Genomic DNA, 27,888 nt, shown 5'->3' with positions numbered 1-27,888 from the left:
GGGCGGTGCGAGAACGGCGGTGCGTGGGCGGACCCACGCTAAGGACGTGCCCCTCGCGCCCTGCGATTGGTCGCGGCGTTCTCCGGACGAGAGGATACTAAAGCGGCGGGACAGGCGCTGGGGTTCGATGCTGTCGCTCTGCTTACCAGGATGAGCCGCGCCGGCGGGATCCTTCGCTGGAGGAGGGCGAGCGCGCGCCGCTCTTCTCTGCCTAGCGGAGCCCTCGCGGGAGAGCGGCCTCCCTCCGGAGCCGGTAAGCGGGGCAGTTGGTGGAATTATTTTAGGGGGACCCTATAAGTGGGGAGCGTCATTGATTGCATGCTTGGTTGTTCTTAATATCAATTAAAATTCTATACCACCCTCCGTCCGACGGTCAGAGGGTGGTTTGCAATATAAAAACGCAAAAGATACACGCCATAGCAAAATAATAAAAAATCCTTCAGTAGCAGCTTAAAGACCAAGAAAGCGATACCACGCCCCCGATCTACTGAAAGGCCAAGGTAGAAGAACGGAATAGTAGAATTGTTGAGTTGGAAGGGACCCCGAGGGTCATCCAGTCCAACCCCCCGCAGTGCAGGAATATTTTTCCCAACGTGGGACTTGAACCCACAACCCTGAGATATTAAGAGTCTCAGGCTTTTACCAACGGAGCTGTCCCGGAACTTGGCTGTTTGGCAGGGTGGAGAAACAGGGAGAGGGAGGCCCCCAAGACCGGCCCGCAGGGAATTGGGGCGGGGCGGGGGTCAGGAATCTTAAGACTTGGAGAGTCACCTAGTCCAACCTTCTGCAATGCAGGAATCTTTTGGGCCCAATGTGGGGCTTGAACCCACAAACCTGAGATGAAGAGTCTCATGCTCTACCAACTCCGCTGTCCCAGCAACAGCAGGAGGAGGGACGAGATGGTGCCCTTATTGATTATAATAATTATTATTAATAAACCTCACTGCCCCCCCCCAAAGGTGCCTAGATATTCTGCTGTGGCAACCTTACCTTAACCCAGGTTTAAGGAACCATTTGGTGGATAGCTTAAACAGTGGAAACGTGGTTTTTGAGCGTCTTGGAAGCCAAATGTTTCGGTTTTCGAAAATTCCAAGCTGGAAACCTGGAATTAATTGCTTCCATTTTTGAATGTTTCGGAAGTCAAACAGTTTTCTGGAACTTGAGGGCTGAATGTGGCCCTTGAGCTGTGTGTTGGACCACCCTGCTTCCAAATGGTTGTAGGCCTACACAAAGTATTCCAAGGGCTGTGAGAATGTATTAAACAGAGTTCTTGAAGCTACAAACATGAGTTTGACCAAACTGCGGGAGGCAGTGGAAGACAGGAGTGCCTGGTATGCTATGGTCCATGGGGTCACAAAGAGTCGGACACGACTAAACGACTAAACAACAAAAAGTTCACACAGTAGTCTTTAGATCCCAGACTCAGGCGGGAAAGGTATTCCCCTTCTCAGTGGCAATGCATTGGTGTAGGGCGTATCCTGCTAAATTGGTTGTATGCTTTAGTGTCTGCCGTGTAAATCGAACGAGTTCCCAAATGACCCCTACAATGCATTGTGATAGCTGGGGAGGCTGAACCATCCACTGCAGGTTCACATAAAGGTAAAGCGACCCCTGACCATTAGGTCCAGTGATGACTGACCCTGGGGTTGCGACGCTCATCTCGCGTTATTGGCCGAGGGAGCCGGCGTACAGCTTCCAGGTCATGAGGCCAGCATGATCAAGTCGCTTCTGGCAAACCAGAGCAGCGCACAGAAACGCCATTTACCTGCCCGCCACAGCGGTACCTATTTATCTACATGCACTTTGACGTGCTTTCGAACTGCTAGGTGGGCAGGAGCTGGGACCGAGCTCACCCTGTTGCGGGGATTCGAACTGCCGAACTTCTGATCAGCAAGCCCTAGGCTCTGTGGTTTAACCCACTTCGCCACCCGCGTTCACATAGTGTGTGCCCAAAGACCCAGGAATGCTCACACCCACAATGCTTCTTTCAGCCACTAGATCTGAGTTGGCATTCCTGTCTTTCTGTATATTCACATTCACTGTCTCAGTAGGTCATACAAGAGTCTTCTGAGGTAGATTAGAAAGGTCATAGGGGTGTATTGAAGTCCATTTTGATCTGTGCACTGACTGCTCTGTAGGCCACAGAATGGGAGCAGAAGCCCAGCGACTTCTGGAGGGCCCACAGGTTCTCAATCTCTGTTTTCAAGCTTCTAATATTGGCCCCGGTTTGAACTGGATTACAAGTTTAGGCAGGCTGTGGATCCAAGCAAGTCTGCGTAACCCAAACTGGTAAAAAAGCATAAAAAATCAGGGACAGTTCGTCAAAATGTTAGACTCAGTGACGTGCTGGGGAATAGGGCTATCTTTGTACTTCACAGTATAAAAATTATCAGTGACTGCCAAGGTCTTTGTAGACTAAGGGGGGGGGAAGGCTACGATTTCTAGACCTTCGCCTTTTTGATTAAGTCACGTGTGGTAACTTTGGTAATCTTTGGCCTCTGGATTGTATTGCTGTCGTGAATGAGATATTTGAAACCAGCATTGCTGCTGGGGCACAAAAGGGATGAGAGTATGACCCCAGCCATGGATAAGCAAGCTGTCAAGGACTCGGGTCATGGGGGAAATATAAAATACCACAGTGCAAACCCATGCAATGCTGTGACTGGCGCTTCCCCCTAGATGAATAATGGGTAGCTCATTATCACCATGAAGTTGTTACAGTAAATGTAAGGCCCCCTCGAATTCCTTTGACATGCATTTTGTGGGTATATTGGGTTCACAGCAGCTTATCCAAAGCTGTAGTGATAACTGTTCATAGGAACAATTGCTGCTATGTTGTTTTAATTAGAGTTGGGGGTGCTTAGCAATAAAGGAGGCACCGGTTCACTTTCCCCTATGAAGCAGTGAGGGGAATAAAATTCACAGATAACATTTTTTAAAAATACATTAACTCTGAGCAAGGATGGCCAGAGGAGAGGATGGTTGGGGAATTGAAAATATTGCACACTTATATCCGTTTTTTGGTTGTTGCCAGATCAGACCTTAGCTCAATTATGGCAACAGCAGTTTGCCCTGCTGTTGGTAAAAACCAACATATATTATTATGCTGTCTGATTTTTAGCTTTCAGATGCTGTCCATACCTTCCATTGTGTTACACTTTAAAAGTATGGCTCTGTAGCAATAAGAACTTCAAAACTGCACTTGTATATGGGATTGATCAGGAATGGCCTCTCATACCAAAAGCTGTGTTGCTTTGGGATAGGAGTACATAGCGGCACACATTTTTAGCTTCCCCGGGGTTTGGTTCTACTGACAGCAATCAGGCTGGAACTGAAGGGGTGTGTATATATCACTTTTCCAGTGATATATTATTATTTTCCAGGCCAGGTGCACATTTCTGCAGCTGGATTGAACCTACCAGCTATGGACCACTGGTGTTTATTTTTGCTTTTTGTGTGACTTCTCTGTTGTCTTCTGCAACGAAACTCCGATGCTATCAATAAATTATGAGACAAAGGGGTCCAGGGGGTGGAGCAATCCCCCACTCAATTCCTTTCACCTTAAAATAAACCCCTCACTACTTCTGGGCTTCTTAGTAATGAGAGTCTAATTCCAGCTTTCGTGGCCTGATCTCATAAAAACTCAGGGCTACTTAAATGAACAATCTCTTGCTTACAGTAAAGGGTCCCCCCACTCAGTTAGGATCCCCGCTGTATCAGTTTGCCTTTTCACCTTGCCAAATCTGTGGCACTCTAGGTTTTCACCCTATTCTCCTTCCCTCCTTTTCCCCCACACTCCCTCTCCAAATGGCTATCCCCTCCTCTTTTGAACTCCAAAAGATGTGCTGTCCCTTAAGTTGGAGATGGATTAACTCTTTCTAATCCAGGGTGTAATAAATATTCCATACTAGGGCTAATACGTTACATATCATCCCCCCCCCCCCCGTTTTGTTCTCAGGCAACAAGAGGCTCCTTTCCACAGCCAAGCACGAACCTCGGATATGTATTGTGGGCAGTGGACCTGCTGGATTCTACACGGCACAACACCTTCTGAAGGTAATTGGCATACTTACAAAGGCAAGAGTGGGGCTTCTTATCTCCTCTGTGGCTTCTGGAAGCATGAGCTGGGATAGCTCAGTCAGTAGACCATGGGTCATGAGTTCGAGTCCCATGTTGGGCAAAACATTCCTTCATTGCAGAGGGGTTGGGCTAGATGACCCTCGTGGTTCCTTCTAAGTCTACGATTCTAAGACTCTTATTTGCTGGCTATTAGTGCTGGAGGGTGAAGAATTCTCTTAACACATGTGTTCCAAATTCTCTCTTTGTGGCTTTGACGGCTTATCATGTGGAAAGGAGGCAACAAAGGACGGCAGTTGCTCACTTTATTATATTAATATCCAAAGCTTAATGGTATTGCAGTCATCCCTCGGCTCCTGAACACCTTGGGAGTCGAATGTTCTGGCTCCCAAACAATTGAAAACCGGAAGTGAGTGTTCCGGTTTTTCGAATGTTCTTTTGGAAGCCAAACTGACGGGGCTTCCGCGGCTTCCGATTGGCTGCAGGAGTTTCCTGCAGCCAATCGGAAGCTATGCTTTGGAAGTCAAACGTTTCAGAAGTCGAACGGACTTCCGGAACGGATTCTGTTCAACTTCCGAGGTATGACTGTATTCAGTGATATGAAAATCATATGGAATGCAATTGTGAAGCAAGAAAGAAGGGTGGAAACCAGAAAACTCTTCTGCAAAAGAACAACCTTTAAAAACCCCTTTACGTCTTTTAATATCGTTCAGCAATGGAACCAGGAACTTTCTATTAATTTTACTGTTCATGCAGCTGACATGACTACGTATATAGCGTAGACACAGACTAATTAATTAATTTGGGAGGGGTGAAGAAATGAGCAACTGGGACCCTGCTGTGTCGACGGTTCTCCACACAGGGCATTTTGTAACATTCCAGTGCCGGTTTGCCAAAATGTGCTTTTCTGTCACCTTTGTTTTGGCTTCGCGGCTGCTTTTCTGCTACTGTTATCATAATGTTGGCTAAAGCAGAGAAAAATGTGCACAAAGGTCCAATCAGCTTATACAGAAGAGACCCAGACATAGCATAGTGTCTTCCTTCTTGATCCATCATAGCTCTGTTGTGTGCATGAAACATACCAGACCTTTGGGGCATGATGAATATGTAGGCCTAGCAGGGCCCAGATGAGCAGGAACAAAGTTTCTTAGCTCAGCTGGTAGTGCAAGAGACAATTTCAGGGTTGTGGGTTCAAGCCCCACGTTGGGCAAAAGTTTCCTGCATTGCAGGGGGTTGGACTGGATGATCCTCAAGGTCCCTTCCAATTCTAGGATTCTAGGATTCTTTTTAATATGCTTAAATTGCTGAAGAAGACCTGAGTAGCTGAAACACGTTTGGAGAGTTGGCTTTGCAGCTCGTTTCTATATTATTGGGTATTTTGGTGACTCTGTTGTATGTTTGTTAGTGAAACGCTTAGGCAATCATTAAAATACAAAAACACATACATTTTTGTTTTAAATTGGAATGTTTTAGGACCAATTGCTTCTCCTTGTGACTGGGTGTCTGTTGAATAGTGAGATCACTGGCGATTAGCATTTTCCCCCTTTGTGTGTAAGTCACTCACAAGCAAATGCAAGGGTTTGCTTCCTGTACCATGTAATAGGATAAAAAACAGCAACAACTGCAATAGCCATTCCCAAATAATATTTTTTTTTTAAAAAATCCATCCTTGTATGCTAGTGTGAGCAAAAAATGCCACATTTGAGATGGCCCTTATCATGCAATCCTGTGCATTTAGGCCCAGTTCCTTGGTGCTTACTACGCATGTGTAGAATTGCAACCTTCATCTCTTAACTGGACACTGTTAATAGCAGGTTTTTGGTGAGCCTTCTTTCATGGAGGCTCTACAGATAATAATAGAGAGAACTCTGCATTTGTCTATTCAGAAATATGCCCCACTGAATTCAACGGGACTTACTCCCAGTTAAGGGCGTATGTAGGGTTGCAGCTTTTCTGCAGAGGGATTCTAAAGTAGAAAATTTTTAGAGACCCACTGTCTGAAATGCTTAGCAGATCTTGGCCTTAATCCTTGCATGAGATTGCAAGTTTTGATGGTGTTGGCGATTCCTTTGATTGGGACAACTCTTTGGACCGGAAAAGAGAAAGCAAGCTTCACACAACGTGTGTGTGTGTGTGTGTGTGTGTGTGCGCGCAAGGGTGATTAGATCCAAACAGTAAAAAGAAAAAAGGATTTTCTGTGCTTGTTTATAGCCAGGTCAGGTAGGTTAATTAGCACATCAGAGACTCTTGGAGGGATGGAAATCTCTTGAATATGGAAGAGACAGTAATTGGGAATAAAGTGTTCTGCTTCTTGCAGTACTGTATGTGATGCTGTTAAATTAGGATCACTCTTCTCTCCCCCGCCTCCCCTGCTATCTTTCTGAACTTCAGAGCTCGCTCTCTCCCTCTTGGTTGTAAATGGGGAAAACAATGTTCCTGTTGCCAGCGCTCAGCTGCAAAATTCGACTGTGAAGGATAATCCTGAAAGGCATAACAAACTGATCCTGGAATGGGTGCCAGCATGTTCAAGGGCATCACTTTCCCTGCTCAGGGCGAGCTCTTGAAGTGTGATGCTCGTGTAGCTGAAAATGTTGATCTCTGCAAGAGTAGCTCTGGTTTCCCCAGCCTTGTTTTGTATCCTGCATTTGTGTCAAGGCTTATAAAAGTCCTCCGGCACGGCAGTCCTAAGACTGGCTGGGGAGGAACATAACATCAGACCCTCCACTGCATCCAGACCCTGCTGGCCACAAGGGGTGTCTGCGCATGTGTGCATGTGCATGCATGCTTCTTCTTTTGCTGTACTAGCTCCACATTGGTGCAGCAGAGCAGGGGCAAATATCAGCCTCCTGGGTGGGTTGGGTATAAATATTATTATTATTATTATTATTATTATTATTATTATTTTTATGTGAATGGACTTCAGCCCACGCAGTAGGACTTCCCCTTTCTGTCCTCCCACCACATGCCCCTAAAATCTGCTCTGGCAGATCCCCCAACCCTGAGGACATGAGAGGGGAGAGGTAATGTCCCATTGTGGGAGTCGAAGTCACTTCCCCTTGGGCACAAATAACTTTTGATTACAACCCCATCATTCCCAGGGTTTTGGCTTTGTTGTTGGATTCCATAATAGCTGTCTGGTGGGAGACATTTTTGTTATCTGGGGGGGAAGCATCTTTAAATGCATAGTATACTCTAACTGAATTTTCAAAGTGTGTGACTACTTTAGATTCTAGCTCCCTTCCCATAGTTCCCACTTCTGCGGAAACAATTGCAGTGTTAAGATTTGCCCCGTAATCCCCAGGCAAAGGATGATCAAAAGCAAATAATTTACCAGGTCGTGAGGGAAGTCTCTCCGAGAAATAATAATGTCCCCAAAGTTCAAAACCTCGCATACATATTTATAGCTGAATCGAGGTCTCGTCCCTTTGCCAATCTGTATTCCAATAACAGGCAGCTCTTTGGGTTAGAAGGTGGCAATTGGGATGAGCTATTCTGTATTGTACTGTTTAGCACGTTCCGGAGCTCATCCACGAATGGATGGTTCCAACTGGTTCACAAGTATCTGGTAATTAACTGAGATCTATTGTAGTTCCTTTCCTAACAAAGCAACCCTGCACATGTTTACTCAGAACAAATCCCATTAAGTCTGATGGGATTCACTCCCCAGTATTTGGGACTGCGGCCTGCCACTTGTTAAATACACATTATGCGGCAATGAATGAAGAACACTGAGATTTAAGAAAAAGGCCTTACATTATTGGAGCACGGTGGCTGTGTCTCAGACGTAACACTGAACTATAGTGCTAATGTAATGTGATTGTGCATCCTCCTCTAGCACAGCTGCAAGGTGAAGATTAGAAGCTTTCGCTTCAGTTTCCTACAAGCCGCAGCTATGTGTTACAGCTTAACCTGGACCAGGCACCCCCAAACTCGGCCCTCCAGATGTTTTGGGACTACAATTCCCAACATCCCTGACCACTGGTCCTGTTAGCTAGGGATGATGGGAGTTGTAGTCCCAAAACATCTGGCATAGCTGCCAAGTACCCCGCAGAGAAATCCGGGATCGGCAGCTGCGCGACACCGGAAGTTGCATAGACGCAACTTCCGGTGTCGCTTTGCCCATCTATGGGCACCAGAAAATGGCCGGCGCCGGAAGTCGCGTCTACGCATGTCCAGAAGTGCGTAGACGCAACTTCCGGTGTCGGCGCCAGCCATTTTCGGTGCCCATAGATGGGCAAAACAACACTGGAGGTTGTGTCTACGCTTTTCCAGACATGCATAGACGCGACTTCCAGCGCCAGCCATTTTCTGGTGCCCATAGATGGGCAAAGTGGCACCAGAAAAATGGCCACCGACAGGAACAAAAATCAGGGAAATTAACGGGAGAGGAGCTGGAATGGGAGACCTCTGGGAAACGGTAAGGAAAAATGGGGGTTTCCCGGGAAATATGGGGTACTTGGCAGCTATGACATCTGGAGGGCCAAGTTTGGGGGTGCCTGACCTGGACAAATGGTTATCAATCTTATCTATGGTTCAGGGAAGGAAGCCAACTTCAAGCTGTGGTTTATGATCCTGTTTCCCAAAGCTGTGGGTGGGGAACCTGTGGGGCCCCCTCCATACATCCTTGGACTTCAACTCCATCCGCCCAAATCAGCAAGGCTAATGGACCTGGATGGTGGGAGTTGTTGTCCAGGAACATCTGGAGAGCCGCAGGGTCCCCACCCCTGCTCTAAGTGGTAGTTAAGGTTAGCCACAGTTTCAGGTTCTGGCATTACAGTAAACCACAGTTAATTGAAAACAGAAGGGAAAGCTTTCAAGCTCCTCCTTGTGGCTGCAGGAGGAGAGAGCCCACATTTCCCTGGTTTAGGCAAGAAGACTTGTTCCGAGATAAACCTCTGAAAAGTGGAATATTTGAAGTTGCTAATTGTAATTGAAGTAGGTAAGTTGAAAGTGAAGACATATGGATGTTGGGTTCTGCTTTGTGAGAACTCCAGACCAGGTGGATGCATCAGTCCTGGGAACTCCCAAGACGGAGTCAGTGCTGAATTGAAGAGGCTATGCTTTGATCCCCACCAGCTTCATGGAGCCTTCTAGATACTGCCATCCTCCAGCAGAAGATGTGTTTTTATTAAGGAAGTAATGTAATCCATGGCCACATTGCATGGCTGGTGTTCACAGCAATTAGTGAGCAAGTGGACCTCAAAACTGTCAGTTCAAAAAGTAAAAATAGGAGTTGCATCAAACGTCTGCAACAGCAGCTGTTGAACATGGCCTGTTTCAACAGTATAACAGCTTCAGTCAATTCGCTTTCAACTTTTCCTCTGTCTCCCGCCCCACCGCTATCAGTTAACATGTGTTAATCCAACTTAATTTCCTCCCTAGCACCACAAACTGGCTCAGGTGGATATATATGAGAAGTTGCCTGTTCCCTTTGGCCTTGTTCGTTTTGGAGTAGCTCCGGACCACCCTGAAGTAAAGGTAAATAGTAGCTTGAGAACATCTCTCTTCTTAAACCAACCTGTGCTTTTCTAGATATTGTTAACCTCAAGCTCCCGTCGGTCCCAGGCAGCGTGGCCTGGGATGGTGGCAGCAGCAGCACCTAGAGCAGGGATGGCTAACCTATAGTCCTCTGGTGGTGGTGGAACTGCAACTCCCATTTGCCCCAGCCTGCATAGCTGAGGGCGATGGGAATCGTTGCTAAGCAACACCTGGAGGGCCACAAGTTGCCCCGCCACTGATCTAGAGGGTCATAAGTTCCCCACTCTTGGTTTAATCACTCTCTTCTTCTTTTTCTTTGCCATGAAATGACACAGATGCTTGTGAGCCAGCCTGGCGCTCTGGGCAGGATTGGGGGTTTGGCTGTGGGGAAGCAGAGATTCACATCCTTGCTTCGGGATAGTATTGAACTCTGCAGCCTTGGCCAAGTCGCCATCTGTCAGCCTCCCTTACCTCACAGGTTGCAGTGAAGCCAAAATGCTGCTGTGAGCTTCTCCATAGAAGAGTAGAGACAAATGTGGAATCCTACAGAGTAGTTAGCAAGAAGTAGGAGAGATCCAGGCCTGGGGGAATCTCATGCTGAACAGGGAGGAGCCACTTGACCATTGCAAAATGGAGAATTGGAAAAGCTGCGAGCACCTGAGCCGTTTTGCCCTGGCTGCAGATTTGTGTGTGTGTGTGTGTGTGTGTGTGTGTGTCTTAGGTCATAGGGAACAATATTCCTCCTTATGGCATGAATCCCTTTCCTGGGAAGAAGCAGGCTAAACCCATGGCTCCCCTCTCCACCTGTATAGTAAAGGGAGCTGCTCAAGTCAGGTAGGTATTATAGTGAAAGGAGGAAAGATCCTAGAGGTAAGAATTTGGGTCAGGATGGGTAAGTAATAGCTAGGATCCCATTGCTAAGCTGAAGAGAAAACCAGACTGGACTCTGTCATTGGTTGAGGGACTAAGGCAGGCATCCCCAAACTTTGGCCCTCCAGATGTTTTGGACTACAATTCCCATCATCCCTGACCACTGGTCCTGTTAGCTAGGGATCATGGGAGTTGTAGGCCAAAACATCTGGAGGGCCGCAGTTTGGGGATGCCTGGACTAAGGGCTGCTGGGTTGCACATATATTTGTACTTAAAAAGCAGGGGTGCCCACCTGTCCCAATCAAATGATGCTGCTCAGGTTATGTAACTTCAAGAATTGCTACCTGAATTTGTCCCCTTCCCTCCACATTCTCTCCCCCCCCCCCCCCGGCCTTTTGTGCTATGTCTATTAGTTTGTGCGCCTGCAGGCAAGGACCGCCCATAGGCAGGTGCTTTAAAAGTGGTAATACATGGAACACTTGCATTATTTTCATGGGTTTAGATTTCTTCTTTGCACCTCACCTTTTGATTTTGCAAGAATTTCAGTGGAAAGCAATAGTACGGGTAACTAGATTTTTGGAGGAGTAAACTCCTGGTGCCTGGACAAGGTCGTTGCTAGCCTGTCATTGTCTCATCTTGTTGATAAAATGCTTGTCAATGGATGGGTGAGAATGCCCACTTCCCCCCCTGTGAATACAGCACTTGAAATTCTCACTGCTGGCCAGAGAGCATGCTGCCTCCCCCCCCCCGCCCCCTTTCTCCAATGACTGTACACTGGGGGGATGAAAAATAAATAAATGTACTGCTTTAGTGAAACTGTCTGGCCTTGTGCCAGGTCACGGATAACAATGTTGTTTTAAAATGAGATATTCTTGTCGGTTGTCAGATAAGAGTCTTTGAAGAGGCAGCATGAACGAGAGAGCGAGATGCTGGCTTAAATGCTACAAGGTCATTGACGACCTCCGTTGTTCTCCGGCCTGGCTCTGGTCTCCCGCCTGGGTGCTGTGGGAGTTCTCTCTGTGTATGTGGGAACACGACTTCTTCTGACCTCTTCCTTTTGACTTCTTGCAACAGAACGTGATCAACACCTTTACTCAGACCGCACATTCCGACCGCTGCTCCTTTTACGGGAATGTGACTGTGGGGAAGGACGTAACCGTAGAGGAGCTGCAGAAAGCGTACCATGCGGTGGTTCTGGTAAACTTGCTTGGCTCTGGTTTTTAAGCAGGGGAATCAGTGGCAGGCTTGATCAGACGTTGGTTTTTCAAAGATATATTGGCTAGGTCAGAGTTGTTGGACTGTTAGTCCAGGGGTGCCCACTACACCAGTGTGGTGTAGTGGTTAAGAGTGGTAGACTCGTAATCTGGGGAACCAGGTTCGCATCTCCGCTCCTCCACCTGCAGCTGCTGGGTGACCTTGGGCTAGTCACACTTCTCTGAAGTCTCTCAGCCCCACTCACCTCACAGAGTGTTTGTTGTAGGGGAGGAAGGGAAAGGAGAATGTTAGCCGCTTTGAGACTGCTTAGGGTACTGATAAAGTGGGATATCAAATTCAAACTACTACTACTACTACTACTACTACTACTCCTTCTCTTCTCCTCCTCCTCCTCCTCCTCCTCCTCCTCCTCCTCCCAGTGTCCATTGCTAGGTCCCTAGTTATTTTTTTCCTGGGGCTGAAACCACAAAGACACATTTTTATATTTGTTAGAAGCCGCCCAGAGTGGCTGGGGCAACCCAGCCAGATGGGCAGGGGGGTAAATAATAAAGTAGTAGTTGTTCAATAATAAAGTTGTTGTTGTTATTGTTATTACACTGCCCCCTAGTGACAGGAACCATTTAAAATACCCAAGCAGGACCACTTTGCTTCAGTTCTGACTGTTGGGAACTGAAAAAGCTCCCAGAGTACAAAGAAGTCCCATGCAGAAGCCGGAAAACAAATTGCTGGAGGCTTAGAAGTTCAAAATGCTCAAGCCGTCCATTACAGTCAGGTGAATGTGAGTGTTGAGATCTCAGCAAAAGTCCCTTGTAACACACTAGAACTAATGGAGAAGTAACATTGCCACTCTGCTAGGATTTTGTCAGTCCTATGGTCATTGTGGTCTTCCCACCTCCTTCTCTGCTGCAGATAACATGAGGGTACAGTACTGTAATTTTAAGTTGGGGAAAACCCATCACAGTGTTGCAGAATGTTGCCAGCCACTCCTCCCAGCTGCAAAATGTATGTGGATTTCCTCTCTTTCCCCTGCAGAGCTATGGAGCTGAGGACAATCGGACCCTGGGGATACCAGGGGAGGACCTGGCCGGAGTTTATACAGCCAGAGCCTTCGTCGGGTGGTACAATGGCCTGCCTGAGAACAGAGACGTAAGGAGGACGTTGTTTCCACACACACACACACACACACACACACACACACAGCCTCTTCAGGCTTTCCACATGTTCCAGAGAAGCCATCCAGCTTCAGATTAGTGGCTGACTGAAAGGCCTGCAATTGGAAAAGATTAGCAGACATCAAATTAAATCCTCCTCAGACTTACAAATGTGAACAATTTGCACGTCCATAAGAGGGGATTAGCTGGCACCCTCTCTTGGAGGTGCCATGAGGAAACCTAGAAGGGGCATTTTTCTGGGGGTAGGTGGGAAGTGAGGGTATGTCCAGTGGGGCGGTTCCCCCACCTCCCACCCCTGTTTGAGTGTAGGAAATAAAAGGATTGGGCTGTCCTATAACCTGTACGAGAAGCGTTGTTATCCCAATATTGCATGCGGTGAGGAGGCTTGGGAACGGTGGCTTGCCTAAGGCTCCTGCCTGAGGAGATTTGAAGTGGGCCCCCTGAACTGGCTGGTCTCTGAGTTATATGGGACTAAAGTGGTGTCTATGGTGGATTTTCTTCAATTAACCACATGGGTTGTGACGCTGGCGACAGCTTTTAGTTGGTCAGAAGAACAGCGGCACCTTTGGAACACAGAGAAATGGAGTCCACAGGCCTATATAAACAGGCGTGGAAGTTCTGCCAGAGACTGTGAGGGGGAGGCATGGGAAACTCTTCCAGAGACTTCGAGTGGGGAGGCATGGGAAGTCACGCAAGAGACGGCGAAGGGCAGGCAAAGCATAACTGCATATCCCGAAGAGCAGATAATCTCTGCTGTGTAATAAGACTAAAGGGGGTGGCTGGAGTGCTTGTGATGAAGAATCCCTTTCCTTTTGGTAGCTGAAACCAGACCTGAGCAGTGAGACGGCTGTAGTCCTGGGACATGGGAATGTGGCACTGGACGTTGCCCGGATTCTCTTATCCCCACTTGAAATCCTTCAGGTAAGTCGAGAACAAGCAACAGGAGTCAGCGAAGGCTTTGCGTAAAACTATACCAGGAAATCCCATCTGGATTAATGAAGGGCTCTTGCCATCGAGGTGGAGCTGGGCAGAATCTCTAATTAAAAGCAGCTACATGACTGTAGCCAGCTTGTTGGATTCCCGCCTTGCAGATAAGAGCCGTCCCCCTGCTGCTTAGCTCTGTGGGGAGGTTGTAATCCTGCATCTGCCGCTGAAGGAGTTTGGGGTAGGGAGGTGGCCGGAGGGGGCGGGGAAGAGTGATTGAGGGTTCTGATAGGGTCACAGCCATGTGTGTCTCTCTCTGTGTGCATGAGATGGGTTAGTGCTCTACAAAGGGTGAGAAATGAGACACAGACAAATCAACCCTCGCGTTTCCTTAAGGTGTGTCTGCTTAAATCCACCAATAGTAGGACTGACACACTGTCACAGGAAAAATGGGTCTCTTTAAAAAAAAACAACACCTTTCATTCTCTGCTATTTAAATGCATTAAATTCTTTTGTTTCTTTCCTTGCAAGTTTTAGAGAAGGTGAATTCTGCCCTCTTTATTGCCTTTTTCCTCATCTCGTGTTTTCTTTCTGTCTTCTGCTTTGGGAGGGCCGAACAGACTGCATTAATGGTGCGAAAATCCCACGGCCCCTCATATTTTAATATTTGTTAATTTCCCCCACAACCTAAGTTATCTGGGTGGCATATCAGCAGCAGTGAACAGAACCTAGTGCAGGGGTGCAGAACCGCAGGACTGAATGTGGCCCTCCAAGCCTTTCTGCCTGGCCCTTGGGAGTCCTCAGCCCACACTCCCCTTTCCCCAAGCCATGCTCCTCACTGGTCCTGCTCTGTTCCCACCTCTCTGGTGATTTTTCCTGGCTGGAATGTGCCCTTGTAGTAAGAATATATTTTGCTCGCTTGGAGGGAGGGAGGATGTGATGGGACATGTCTGGCCACAACCACTTTTGCCACATACACTGCGGCCCTGGGAAGGTTTCCTACAAAGCAGCATGGCCCTCGGGATGAGAGAGATTTCCCCTTCCCTGGCCTAGAGGTTGCCTGCATGTACTTCTAGGAGTCTTCCATCCTGTGGGAACTGGAGGAAATGATGTCCATAAAAAAATAAAATAAAAGCAGAATTGTCCGTCGAGGGAACACTGCTTGCATGCAGAAGGGTAGAGCAGGCACCCTCAAACTTCGGCCCTCCAGATGTTTTGGACTACAATTCCCATCTTCCCAGACCACTGGTCCTGTTAGCTAGGGATCATGGGAGTTGTAAGCCAAAACATCTGGAGGGCCTTAGTTTGGGGGTGCCTGGGGTAGAGCTTTCTTGAGCTGATGTTCGAAATGGGAGCAGCTCATAGTCCGTTCTTCTGGAACCGTCTCCCATACCTCAGCTGAGCACAAGGTGGCAGCCTGGGTATGTCTTTCATGTACGTTGGTCAGGAAACTCTCTCCCTCCTCCTCCTCTGACCCACGTCCAACTTGATGCCTTGAGTTTTATCCACTGCTTCCCCAGTGACTACAGCCAGCCTTTCTTTTGCCTTCCATCTGGACTAAATCCACCTGGAGGCGCTGATTGAACCGGAGTTTATTCAGCCTTGGGCAAGAGGCGTCTGAGCATCTCTCGACCCTTTTATATCTGGGAAACACAGACAGTGGAGAATCCGACGAGCCCTGCTAGGCTTAGACCTGCAGCTTCCCTGCACTAGTGAAGGAGAGGAAACCGGTCTTGAGCTAACATGAATTGGAATCTCCAGAGATGCTGCCTGTTGAGGCTTCTCCCTCCACACTCATGTCAAATTGTGCTTCTGGCTTTGTGCGGCTGACCTTTCATCACGCTGCTGTGCAGCTCTCCGTTCTCCCGCCTCCCCACCGGAAGATTTCACGTTGAAGCTCAACTAGAAGATTCCCAGTTAATGTTGGGCGAGTCGTTGCAAAAAGAAAGATCTCCCCTGTAAGCTGTGCATAGGGTTGCCAGACTCAACAGAGGACAGGACTTCTGTGCCTTTAATTGCCCTGAGACTGGAAACCTTAAAGAGAAACCAGCAGACCCTTTTGTTTAATTTCCAAGCAAAGGGTCTGATGGTTTCTCTTTTAAGGTTTCCAGACTCAAAAGAGAGCAGGGCAATTAAAGGCACAGAAGTCCTGCCCTCTATTGAGTCTGGCAACCCTAGCTGTGCAGATGCTATTGCCCTCCCTGCCCTAAGGAGCTGTCAAAAAAGAGACTGTTGTGCCGGTGGAAGGATTTGCGTTGATGGGATGTCTTCCTTAGGACACAACCCATACTTTCTTATTGACACATACATTTTGTGTCAATTACAGCTCTTTATTGTGTATACTGTGTGACTGGTCATCAGATGAGGACTGGGTCCCTCTGCAACCAGAAGCCTTTGGCCATTCATAAATGGCCAAACGACAAAGAACTAGTTTACTATTCTAAGCTCAGAATTTGATTCCTGAGTTACCAGGTGTGCCCTATAAAGAAGGCAGCAGGCAGAGTTTCCAGCACACTCATGGCTGGGCTATAATCTCGAGAAATGTGTGGAAGGGGTGTGGCTCAGAGGTGAAGCAGATTCTTTGCATGCAGAAAGTCCCCATTTCGATCCTTGGCGTCTCCACTTATGAGCTGAGAGAGGCCTCCGCCCCTCATCAATGTAGACCAGAATTTCTCAAAGTTCTCCAGCTGTTTTTTGACTACAGTTCCCATCATCCCTAGCAAGCAGGACCCGTGGTCAGGGGTGATGGGAAATATAGTCCAAAAAAACAACAACAGCTGCAGACCCAAGTTTGGGAAACGCTGGTGCAGACAGTACTCAGCAATGTGGACCAGCTGTGTGACGTGGTATGATGCAAATTCCTATGCTCCCACCCAGGTTTTGCTGTGCTCAATTCTTTGAATTTTGAATGGCAGATTTGCCTGCGTAGAAGAGCTTTGCATTGAAGGAGATCGGGTCGTTCATGTGAACTGGTGGCTACATGACTTTCACCCTTGTTCCTCGTGGCCCTGCCCTTAACCCTGGATGGTGCTGTTCTTGCCTTTGTCTAGAAAACCGACATCACTGAGGATGCCCTGACGGCCTTGGCCCGCAGCAAAGTGAAGCGGGTGTGCCTTATTGGTAGGAGGGGACCCCTGCAGGTGGCTTTCACCATAAAGGTATGAACAAACAGACACGCGCTTCTTTTGTTTTTTCAGTTGAGAGCTCTTCAGGTTGTGTGTCTTCCAGCTCAGTATAATTATCCCCTTGGGCCACTTCATCTGATGTGGTTGATATGGTCCATTGGGTGTAAAATTGCAGAAGTCTCTGATTAAAGTATCCAAGACAGGCTTGGATTCCCCGCGTTACGGTCTCAAAAGGAACCAAAGTTTTGAAGGCGGGAAGATTGCTCGCAGTTCACAATTGCAAAAATGACCGCAATCTCTGCCTGTTCCTGTCAGGACACACCTGGTTGTGAGGCCAGCCTGCTGGGTAGAAAAGACCCCCAAATTTGTGTGTATTTGAAACAAACATGAGTTTTCTATGTCTATGGGCTCTTTATGGCAGTGGAGCATGAATAGATATTGATAATAGGACTTTTGAAAGCCAATTTGATTCTGCTTCCCTGCATCACACTTGTTTCTGCGACTCGGTGGCGTGGAGTATGTGGCACATAATGGCTCTCTGTCTGACAACCTTCAGGAGCTGCGGGAGATGATCAACCTACCTAGCGCCCGGCCTTTCCTAGATCCTGCAGACTTCAAAGACCTTGGAGAGGCTGTTAAAGGTGAGGAATCAGCCAAAGCTTGTTTCCTAAATGAATGTTGCTTCTGCTGTGGCTTGTGATCTGAAAACCTTTCCTGCTGTTCCCAGCTGGTTGTGGTGACAGAGTATGGGAAGTGATGAGCAGAAAGCACTCTGTACATGGGTAGGGGCACATCAGGTGCTCCGGGGCCAAGTCCCCACATAGAGACAGGGTCCTCCATTTAGATGGCAGAGACATGTGGATGATGTTTATGTTTCGTTCAGCAGCTGGTGCCTTTTTATAGTTCATAAATTACCGATTGGTGCTGATGATCAAGGCCAAGTCAACACAGGGTGGTAATTTGAGCCAGTCCTCCTCACCATCCCCAAATTCCATGGTGGAGGTGTGAGGGTTGCTATGACGGTTGAACCATTGCAAATGTTTACAGTGCAGCTGTACCTCAAAACAGGAGTGGTTTGGTTTAGCAAGCGAAACCTGTCCCCTGTTTTGCCTTTTGTTTCCTGCGGGGAGCCTCTTTTATAATAATGAAGTGTGCGCTGTCGGGACGAACTGCAGTGCTCCAAAGGGCAACGAGCTGCAACAACAGCTGCCTTTAACCTTGAGGTGGCTGAGGGCCAGAGACAGGCGGAAGCTCCTCCTCGCTGGCTGGCTCCAGGGAGTGTGCAGCAAGCTCTGTCCTAAGGCTTCTTCCCTGCACATCCCGTTCGCAACAACAGCAAAGGAACATCGGGGGAGAAGCAGGACTAGCACAGAGGGGTGTGCGGCAAAGGAGTTAATGGAGAGTGCGTTTCAAGGGGGCTGAGTGGAAGATTGTAGAAGGTTAAGCATTCTGCTGGGGGGGGGGAGACAGATAAATGCTGTGCTTGAGCTGGCCTAAACTCTTTGTCTTTTAAAGTGTTGTATGATTTAATTTTGATTTCAGCAAGTAAACTAGGAAGCCCTTCAGATTGGGGGAGGGGGGGAGGGAAATGAATGCCTAATAACGATAATTTTGGTCAAAGCACAACCCAAATTTTTCCTCCCCTTGAAATGTAGCAAGCTGTGAAGGGCTTGAGCCTGTTTGCAGACTTGAGCCACTTCCACCTCCGCTTTTGATGAATTGGCAGCCCAAGATGCAGACTAGACATGGGAGAAGATCCATGATCAGATGCCTAGATGTACGCTTTCTTTGTGTTAAAATACTGCACGGGTCTTCCTTACCCCCTCCCCCAAATCCCACACCTGGAGGCTAAGAACAGCTTGGGCTATGGGGCAATATAAACCACCGTGTTAGTGGCAGGGAAAAGAGTTTACCCCTCCTCCTCCTCCTCCTCCTGGGCCCCGATCCAATCTGACCTCTACCCCGCCATGCTGCTTTTAAGCAAAGCAAAGGACCTCGTTGGGGGAGATCCTATCACTTCATGTCTACTTTGACCTTTACAGATGCCGACATGCTTGGGATGCCTTCTGAGAACTGCTGGTGGAGCCCAATGTATCACATGAGGGTTCCACTCCTGTTTTGGTTGTGTGTTTCCTTTTGTAGGAAAGTGGCTACCTAGCCAAAGGGCTAATAGCCCCTCCCCCCTTAGGCTCCATTGTTGTATCCATGTAGATGGCTGTTGTCTTTTCTCTCCTTGTGAGAAAAAAAAAAGTTCTGCTTTGTGCTTCACACGGCAGGTTGAATCCCCTCGTTGCAAGTGGATCTGTGCGCAGAGAAAGCAGTTGTCCTGTTCCTCATGTTCTATTACCAAGCTCAGTGCCAGCTGCCTGCGTTAATGGAGCCTTAACCCCAATTTCTCATGTTCTGGTGGCTGGCAGAGTCCCGCGGATAGTTTTCCGCTTTTTCTGATTACTGTGTAGCAGGGCAAGATGGTCTCTCTTCCTCCTGCTGGGCCTTCTTCCATCACCATCTGAAGTAGCACAACGGGGACCTGTGATCCCAACAGGGCCGCCCTGTGCTTCTGAAGTGCTTTTGTAATTTTCAGATCTCCCCAGACCTAGGAAACGGCTGACGGAGCTGATGGCCAAAACAGCCTTGGAAGAGCCCGGGGAGGTGGTGGCTGGCCGCTGGCTTTCGGCCTCCAAGGAGTGGAGACTGAAGTTCTTGTGCAGCCCGCTGGAAGTCTTGCCCACCACCGACGGGAAGCAGGCCAGAGCGATCCGATTGGCTGCCACCAGGTTGGAAGTACGAGCTCCGAAATTCCTCTCCTGTTCCCCCATCAAACCTTGTTTCCTTCCCTGCTCCCACCCCCTTTGCCTCATCCTGTCTGGCGCTTGGAACGCCTTGCTGCATCCATTTAGCTTTGGAGCTTCCCCCAGGAGCCTTTCGGCATTAAGTGAAAGACAGCTTTATTCTCCCAGTCTAATTAGAGCCACCCGTGTAAACTGCCTGCCGTCTGCAAGCTGAAATAGCAGCTTCTCGGCAAGCCGGCACTATGTCCATTTTCCTCCGAGTGGTACAGAAAGTGTCTCCCCCTCCCACAATCTCTTTGGTAGCTGGGGTAAGGAGGATGCCCTAATAAGCGCAGCCAGGCTCACGAGGAGATCGCCAGCATCCTGGGGAGGCTGAGACCCAAACGGATGCTGCTTCTGAAATCTATTTCAGCTACGTAAAAGCTCAGAGCATGAAGCTCTCAGGACAGGGGTGGCGGAGACGCCTAGCCAGGGCCACACCTGCTTGGGTCCAGCATTGCTGCTGGGGGCTCTCGGCTCATGCACCTAGCCAATAAGCCTGGTTTTTGTGTGTGTGCTGGCAGGACAGGACGCCGCTCCCTAACGCTGCCCTCTGCTCCTCTTTTTCTGCCCCTGAACTTTGCAGGGCTCAGGAGACACTGCCAAAGCAGTCCCCACTGGAGATACTGAGGACGTCATGAGCGGGTTGATTCTCAGCAGCATTGGGTACAGGAGCCTGCCGATTGACCCCGCCGTGCCCTTTGACCCCAAGCGAGGCGTTATCCCGAACCAGTCGGGCAGAGTTCTCGGGGCACCAGGTTAGTGGAGCTGCAGCCATGTGGAGACTGGCGTTGCGGAGGGTGAGACTGTGCTTCCGACAGGGGTGCTTGTGAGAGTGGCTGGTTGGGATTCCCAGGGTAATTTCTACTGAGAGGTTAGTGGCTCCGACACCGGGCCTTTCTGGGCCAGCTTTGTGGCACCTGCATGTGTGGGCCCTGGAGTGTCGCCACTGCATTTGTCCTCCCCGCTCCCTGATCCCCTTTTTGCTGGGGTCGGCAACAGGCATTCCAGTTGACCCTGGAGAAAGCGCTGCAGGTTTGCAGCTTCTGCTTGGAGGTGTTCAAGAAGAAGACCTGCGGCCACATCGCTTCATCTGCTCATTTCCCCTTGCAGGGCTCTACTGCAGCGGCTGGGTGAAGAGGGGCCCCACCGGCGTAATCATCACGACAATGAACGATAGCTTTGACACAGCCCAGTCTGTGCTGGAGGACCTGCAGTCTGGCGCTCTGGACTTTCCTGATGCCAAGGAAGGGTTTGGCTCAGTGAGAAGCATCCTTCAATCCCGACGTAAGTGTGTTGCTCTGTCTTTCTGTCCATCCTACTGCGATTCACACCGGAATCCTATAATGGCACAGGTGACCTTGGCCAAGGTGCGCATTTTTATTCTCATTAGAGGAGCTTGTCACCAGATTGGCAACGGTGGCCATGCAGCTACCTTAATGACCCAACATATTGCCAAAAGACGCACAGTCCACCGAACGATGAGAAATTTGAGGCTTTGGAAATTTGAGGCTTTAAATACACAGTTCAGGTGTTGGGGACAATATAGATCTTCTAATTTTTAAATAAATATGTTAGATTTTTAAGGCCTTGCCAGGGGACTTGGTTTTGGGGTTGTTGTTTTTTTACCTGTACTTTGTACAGTATTCGGATCTTAAGAAATAATAATGCCCTTTGCTGTTGCGTTTCTTCCAAATCTCTTTCTGGAGCCTGGAGGATACCTACCGTCAACTTTACTTTGTTGTTAGTTCTCCCTTCTAATGAGATTTTGTTTTGACCTAAACATCATGGACAGTAAATTCAGCCTTCCTCTCCCAGGAACCAAAGACAGGAACTTGGTGTTGGTCTCTTGTTTAAGTGTGTCTTTTGCAGTCTTTGCCTAACCGTGCCTCAAGTGCTTTGAGGTGAGCTGGTGGGCAGCTGAGGATGAAAGATTTGGAGCTTGAACTGGGTGTTCATTCTTACAATTAGAGTTTTTTCATCCCTTTCCACACAAAGAGCCTGGTGGTGTTATTCTTTTTTGCCTGAGTAATAGAGGACTACGGCAGGTTTGTGCCATGTCATGTTCAGCATGCCAGGCAAACTTTGGGGGCGGACGGACAAGGTTTGTCTGTGTAAGAGCACTGTGCTGAAATAAGGATGGAACTATGTAGCGGTGAGCAGTAGGGCTGAGCGATATCTGGTTTTCAGCATCGTGACATATTGCCAGCTAAACATTGTGATATACTGATAGGGATGTGGGTGGCGCTGTGGTCTAAACCACTGAGCCTCTTGGATTCACTGATCAGAAGGTCAGTGGTTCGAATCCCTGAGATGGAGTGAGCTTCTGTTGCTCTGTCCCAGTTCCTGCCAACCTAGCAGTTCGAAAGCATGCCAGTGCAAGTAGATAAATAGTTACCACTGTGGCGGGAAGGTAAATGATGTTCCCGTGTGCTCTGGCTTCCATCACGGTGTTCCGTTGCACCAGAAGCGGTTTAGTCATGCTGGCCACATAACCCGGAAGGCTGGCTGTGGGCAAACACCGGCTCCCTCAGCCTGAAAGTGAGATGAGCGCTACAAACCCATAGTTGTCTTTGACTATGGGGTCCTTTGCCTTTTACTTTTATATCACAATGCCTGAAATAAGGATGGAGCTGTGAAGAGGCATTGGCTGACTCCCAAGGGTGCGAAGCTATGGGGTGGTGGTGATGTGAAAAGCAGTAGCTGTGGCAAGTTTGAAAGTGCAGAAATGCCATCTCAAAAGGAACCCGGAGTTTGACTGCTTCTCAGTGAAGTGCGGAACCTGGAGGAAAAAAAGACCACAGGAATACGGCTTTGTTTTTGTGGAGAAACGTTGAATCGTTTTTGCAGCGATCCTTCCCCAGCAGGCTTGGGGAGACAGTTTTAAAGCCCAACTGGGTCCTTTGCTGTCATTATATTTAAATGCTTTCAATTAACGTGTTCCCTCTAAACCAATTCAGGCTTTTTAAGCGAACCAAAAAGGAGCTTCATCCCCTAAGGTAGAGCTGTGCTATTATAAGAGCCTTCCAAGTTACAAGTAATCTCATTTGACCGGCACTCCTGAGTCTGCCTAGTAATTGATGCGGAAGGCCTGTGAGCTTCCGCCCTTTTTTCATGTGTGAATTTATCTGGGAGCAGCAGGTTGATCTGATCTGTGCTTTCCCTTTCTGTGGTGATTAACAGGGATCCACCCAGTTTCCTTTTCGGATTGGGAGAAGATTGATGCTGCCGAAGTGGCGAGAGGCAAGCTGGCCGGGAAGCCTCGGGAGAAGATTGTTGACCCAAAGGAAATGCTAGAATTGATCGGTGCCTGAGATGCAGCCAGGAATTGGCCAAGAATTAGCCATGTTAATGACCCTGCAGCTACCAAGGGTGCTTGGTTTGCTAAAGATGGTGGAAACCATCGTTCATGATGCTACAGATGCGCCGAAAACAGAGAACTTGTGACGGCAGTGCTGGCTCTGGATTTTGAAAATGATGTGAATATGCTAAAAGCTTGTTGCTACTGCCAGCAGTAGGGTTTTGTCCAGAGCCCTGTCTACCTTTACGCACATTTTTTTTTTTTTGGCAAAGGACCTTTGGCTTTTAGCCAGAGTTTTACCTCCTGATTTACAATCCTGCTCCAGAAAATGAATCGGCTCACTTGTCTCTTTGCCATAATCATTGCAGAAAAGGTAGCCTGTAAATGGTTAAAGCGAAAAATTTAAATTTTTTTTTGTTTTGTTTTTAATATTCAGGCCTTTCCCAAGTGCCTTACTTGTTCTTTCAGGGTCGTCCCTTTGTTTTGCTCACTTCACATCTCCGCGTAATGAGGTTTACACAAACCGTCTTGAGAAGACAAAGCTGGGCATGGCTCCCCCTCCCCCTGTGTAATTAGAAAATCCTGATGAGTTTCCGCCATCTCTTACTCTGCCATAATGAAAAACTTCATAAGAGCACCCCCAGTTAAATGTACAGAGCGTTCCATTTACACACACCGGACGTGAGCATTTAAAAAAAAAAAACCCAAGTCAAAGAACTTTCCAAGAGAGGGATGAAAAGTTGGATGAATAATCATGAGGACAAGCCACAGATAGGACAAGAAACATCAGTCACCTTTCCCCTTCGCCCTGAAACTCAAATTATTCCTTTCCACCCGCAGCCCAACTTTGATGCCAGATTGCGGATTGTATAACCATTTTAAAATAAAGCTCTTTCTCAAACAGAAGGTGAACCGGGTCAGCACAGTGGAATCCAGCTTCCTTAGCCAGCCTGTGTGCTTTAGCCTTAACGCAGGCCTGCAAACCTGCCACGGGAGCCGTCCCAAGAGCTGGGGAAATGCAGGGCTGCTCTTGACAAACTTGACTGGTCCTTGCCAATTTCAAGCACACGGTCACTGTCAATAAATCACAGGCGATGATGATCTTTTCTTGTTGGAAGCTCAAACAGAAGCTGGATTACTGCTGCAGATAAAGGAACGTACGTGCGTGATTAATTAGCTTGCTCCCCCAATACAAAGTTTGGGTGGGCATTAGTGCTGGCTTCTTGGTTTGCATGTTTTAGGGCTCTCTCGGGCCATGGAGTGTGTCTCTGGGTACCAATCTATTATGTTGAAAGGAGAAGGTTTGTAACCCTCCTCCTCGCTTGGTGGGGCTGCAGAGGCAATGTGATCTCCTTCGCACCATCAGTTCCAAGCTTAATAAGCCAACGTGTGCCGAAGCTACATTTCGGCATCCAGAACTCTTTTGCTCCTACCTTTGCGCAAGCCAAGATTCAGCACTTGGCCTTAGTTTCCAGGTTTGAGAATAACTGCAAACTGTGGTTAGTGGCCCACAAAACAAGGCAGGATTCATCAAGTTGGTTTTTTAGACCATGGGTTGTTTGGAAGAATATTTTTAAATGCCTGTATTAGACAGGTTTTTAACCACTAATTTTATTTTATTTTTTGGTAAGCTGCTTAGAGTTTTTCGTACAATCAAGCAGTATATGCATTTTGTTAAATCATTTCAGACAGGTGGCAATGAGGTAGGGAAATGGTTTCAGGCCCCACCTACTTTTGTCATTGACCCAGCCCACTGCCAGCATGCAGCCCCCTCCAAAGGTCTTTCCCCAAGGGAATGTGGCTCTTGACAGAAGAAAGGTTCCACAGCCATGTTCTGGAACTGTTGTGTGGCTGCAAATGAGAGGTTCCCAGGTGGGATCTCTAAAGCCAGCCTAAGTAGGCAGGGTTATGGCATAGGGCCCCTGCAGAATCATTACCCTTCTCCATGACTTAGCAGGACAGAATAAATTGTGCAAACCTATTGAAATGTGTGGATTTTGTTTTAGTTTTAAAAAAATTCAGATTCATTTTATTGGCTTGGCTTTTTTTGCTTTTTGAACACAAAATACACATTTCCACTGCACTATGGGGGCTTTTTCAGTTGCTGGGAGACTCTCGAGCTGCCCGGTTTCCGTATTTGGGACCGTTTCTAACCCAGAGAGAAGGCACACACGCACCCCCGGAATCTCATTTGCAGTCTCTCATTAGGGAACTCGGGAGAAATGGAGTGACTGCTGGAAAGTCGTATGCAAACGAGCAATAAAGCTTGTCGAACAGCTGCTTGTGTGATAGAGCCCCTGTTACGGCACTTGGATGATGCATTTATGGTGTTACTCTCTCTGATCTGGGGATTACATCAACTCTGGATTTAGGAAAGCTGGTTTTGGCAGCATGCTCTAAGAAGTGTTGGAACTGATCTGCGTCCCCTGCTCTGCGAGGATTCAGGGTCCCAGTACAAAAAGCGGGGGCCCTTTAGTTTTCCCAATCTGGCTTGCTCCTGTATCCAAAGGTTTCCCTCGGAAGGCTGGCTTTTTTTCTTTTTTTAAATAAATCCTTTCCACTACTCGGCAGAAGGCAGTCTTGTACTCTGATCAAAGGATCTCGCCATCCTTTGCTGGGTGCATCGGTGCCCAGTGGATAAAAGAGGTGGCTTACCTGGACCCTCAAGGGTGGTAGCTGACCTTTTTTGCTGCTTGGGGAGTGAGCCCCCATCTCCCCTCCAGCAGCAACCCTACATGAAGCAAGGTGAGCTAGCTGCTGCAGAGACTTAACTTTGGGTGAGAGATGGGGAGGCTCTGTAGCAGAGTCTGCTTGGGTGGTTACCCGGTATAAGGCACATTGGAATGACCAGGAGTCATGCCTATTGGGCAGCTCTTGTTTCCATGAGGCAGTTGGACTACAGCTCCCATCATTCCCGAGCATGGGTTGGGGCTGATAGAAGTTGGATTCCTTCATCGTCACATGGAGGGCACCTGATTCCCTATTCCTGAATTGACACATAGACACAAAAGAGTAATAATGCCCAGCATTATACCAAATATAATATATACCATTATAACCTAGCGTGTTAAGCTGACAGTAATCATTTCACATGCTGACATTTCACAAGCAAAAGTAAAACTTGAAAGCCTTGTCATCTCCTCATTCACCAGCCATGTCTCAAACCCCCCGGTGTTCCCGAAGATGATGTCACCACAGCGCTGTTTGCCATTAAGTGGGGCTGTGGGGAGAGGAGGGTCATGTGGATATGCTACCTTGGGAAGCAAAACGTTTGGGGCCGGCCATGCTGTCTCCCAGCAACAGAGTTTGGAATTCGAATTCTTGCCTTGCCTGTGCTGGTGTGAGTTTGCGGAGAGTGAGCTTGACTATTGCTCTCCCCGGAGCCCTTGGGGAGCTGGGCAAGTGATCAGTTTTTGCTGTACACATAACAGCTCTGCCTGGCCTCTCATAAATGGGAGAAATAGGTTCTTAGGGGGACCGTCTATAAATCCTGCCTCCAACATTTCCTTTTGTAAATAAAGCGAGTGTTGTAAGAGCTATAAAGCTGCAGCCTTGAATATATTAAGGAGGCTGGTCAAAGTGTTCCTGCTCTGTTTCATCGTCGTATTTCTTGTTCTTGAATTAGCCTAGACATGTCGGGGGTTTGTGTAGGTGGGAATGTTGAGGTGGAGGAGGGCACCGTCCCAACTCAACAGTGGGTGCAAGGTCTTAGTGCTGGTGCTTCCGTCAAAATGGCTGAATTCCCATTGCAAAGGAACTACCTCTAGATCGGGCCTATAGGTAAAAAAACATCCACAGTGGAAGCAAATGGTACATTATTTGACGCCCACACACCCTTCACCATTCCAGCTGTGTAAATACAAAGAAGAAAAATATGGCAGCTCCGCGTAGGTGACCATCCTGCTGCCATTCTGGTTTGGCTTCCCCTGAGAAAGGACGAAGACTCGGAAGGAGAAACTTTTTGGGGCAGCCACTTAGCTATTCGCACTGAAGTCTGATTTGAGCTTGGGGGGGATTAATGCCCCTATGCAAAGTAGCACCGGAGGACAAAAAGTCAATCCTTTGGGCTTAACCTTGTGGGAACAGGGGAGGGAAGGGAGCCCTCAGTAAAGATTATGTAAATGCGCTGCCGGTTCTTCATGCCTTTGAACTGCCCCTCCCACCACATCGGTTTGCTGTGACCCAATTTGGCCTGAGAACCCTTCGCTCTTCTCTCTCTCTCCCCATCCGCGGCCGTCCTTCCTGGGGCAACTTTCTTGTCCCGAGTCTGCTCTGTCCATTAGGTGGTGCTGTGGAGCCAGAAACTACTGCGCATGCTCCCACACACCCCTTCCAAGACACCTGATTGTTTCTGAAAAGTTTGAGCGAAAAGTGGCTGGACTTAAGGCTTGGCTTGGATGCCATGGCATGGCTCAAGCCACACATTGACTTGCCTTCACCTCTGTTTAAGATCCCTTCGGCCTGGGAGGTAGGTCGGGGAGAGGAAGGGAATCCGTTCTTTGCACAGGAACTGCCTGCCACTTAGAAGGAGGCTCTTTCCCATGGCTTCCCAGTTGCAGTGTTAAAGGTATTTCTAAGTTGAGGTACGACTGAGTGATGCAGTGCTAAACGAAGAAGGGGGGGAAGATGGTAAAAAAAAGAGGAATTATTATTATTATTATTATTATTATTATTATTATTTATACCCCGTCCATCTGTCTGGGTTTCCCCAGCCACTCTGGGCGGCTTCCAACAGAAATATTAGAATACACTAATTTCTTAAAGGTTGAAAGCTTCCCTAAACAGGGCTTCCTTCAGATGTCCTCTAAAAGTCTGGTAGTTGTTTTTCTCTTTGACATCTGGTGGGAGAGCGTCCCACAGGGCGGGTGCCACTACCGAGAAGGCCCTCGCAGCGA

General features: G+C 48.1%; 1 protein-coding gene across 1 annotated transcript; it reads left to right on the top strand.

The window, feature by feature from the left end:
- Positions 1-9: 9 nt before the first annotated feature.
- FDXR (ferredoxin reductase) lies at positions 10-24,094 on the top strand. Its single transcript, XM_035104406.3, has 12 exons — positions 10-253; positions 3,959-4,056; positions 9,460-9,555; positions 11,500-11,622; positions 12,673-12,786; positions 13,632-13,733; positions 16,787-16,894; positions 17,418-17,502; positions 19,446-19,645; positions 20,279-20,450; positions 20,806-20,979; positions 22,876-24,094. Exons 1-12 carry the CDS (start codon positions 151-153, stop codon positions 23,004-23,006), a joined length of 1,506 nt encoding a protein of 501 aa, XP_034960297.3. The 5' UTR covers positions 10-150; the 3' UTR covers positions 23,007-24,094.
- Positions 24,095-27,888: the final 3,794 nt, after the last annotated feature.

The sequence above is a fragment of the Zootoca vivipara genome, chromosome 2 (assembly GCF_965207765.1).
Source record: "Zootoca vivipara chromosome 2, rZooViv2.hap1.1, whole genome shotgun sequence".
NCBI lineage: Eukaryota > Metazoa > Chordata > Lepidosauria > Squamata > Lacertidae > Zootoca > Zootoca vivipara.
This window is presented reverse-complemented; position numbering and strand designations above follow the sequence as displayed.

Coding starts and splice junctions, on each gene's coding strand:
- FDXR (XM_035104406.3), top strand. CDS start 151: ATGAGCCGCGCCGGCGGGATCCTTCGCTGGAGGAGGGCGAGCGCGCGC. Junction 4,057..9,459: donor CGGCACAACACCTTCTGAAG/GTAATTGGCATA, acceptor TTTCCTCCCTAG/CACCACAAACTGGCTCAGGT. Junction 20,980..22,875: donor AAGCATCCTTCAATCCCGAC/GTAAGTGTGTTG, acceptor GGTGATTAACAG/GGATCCACCCAGTTTCCTTT.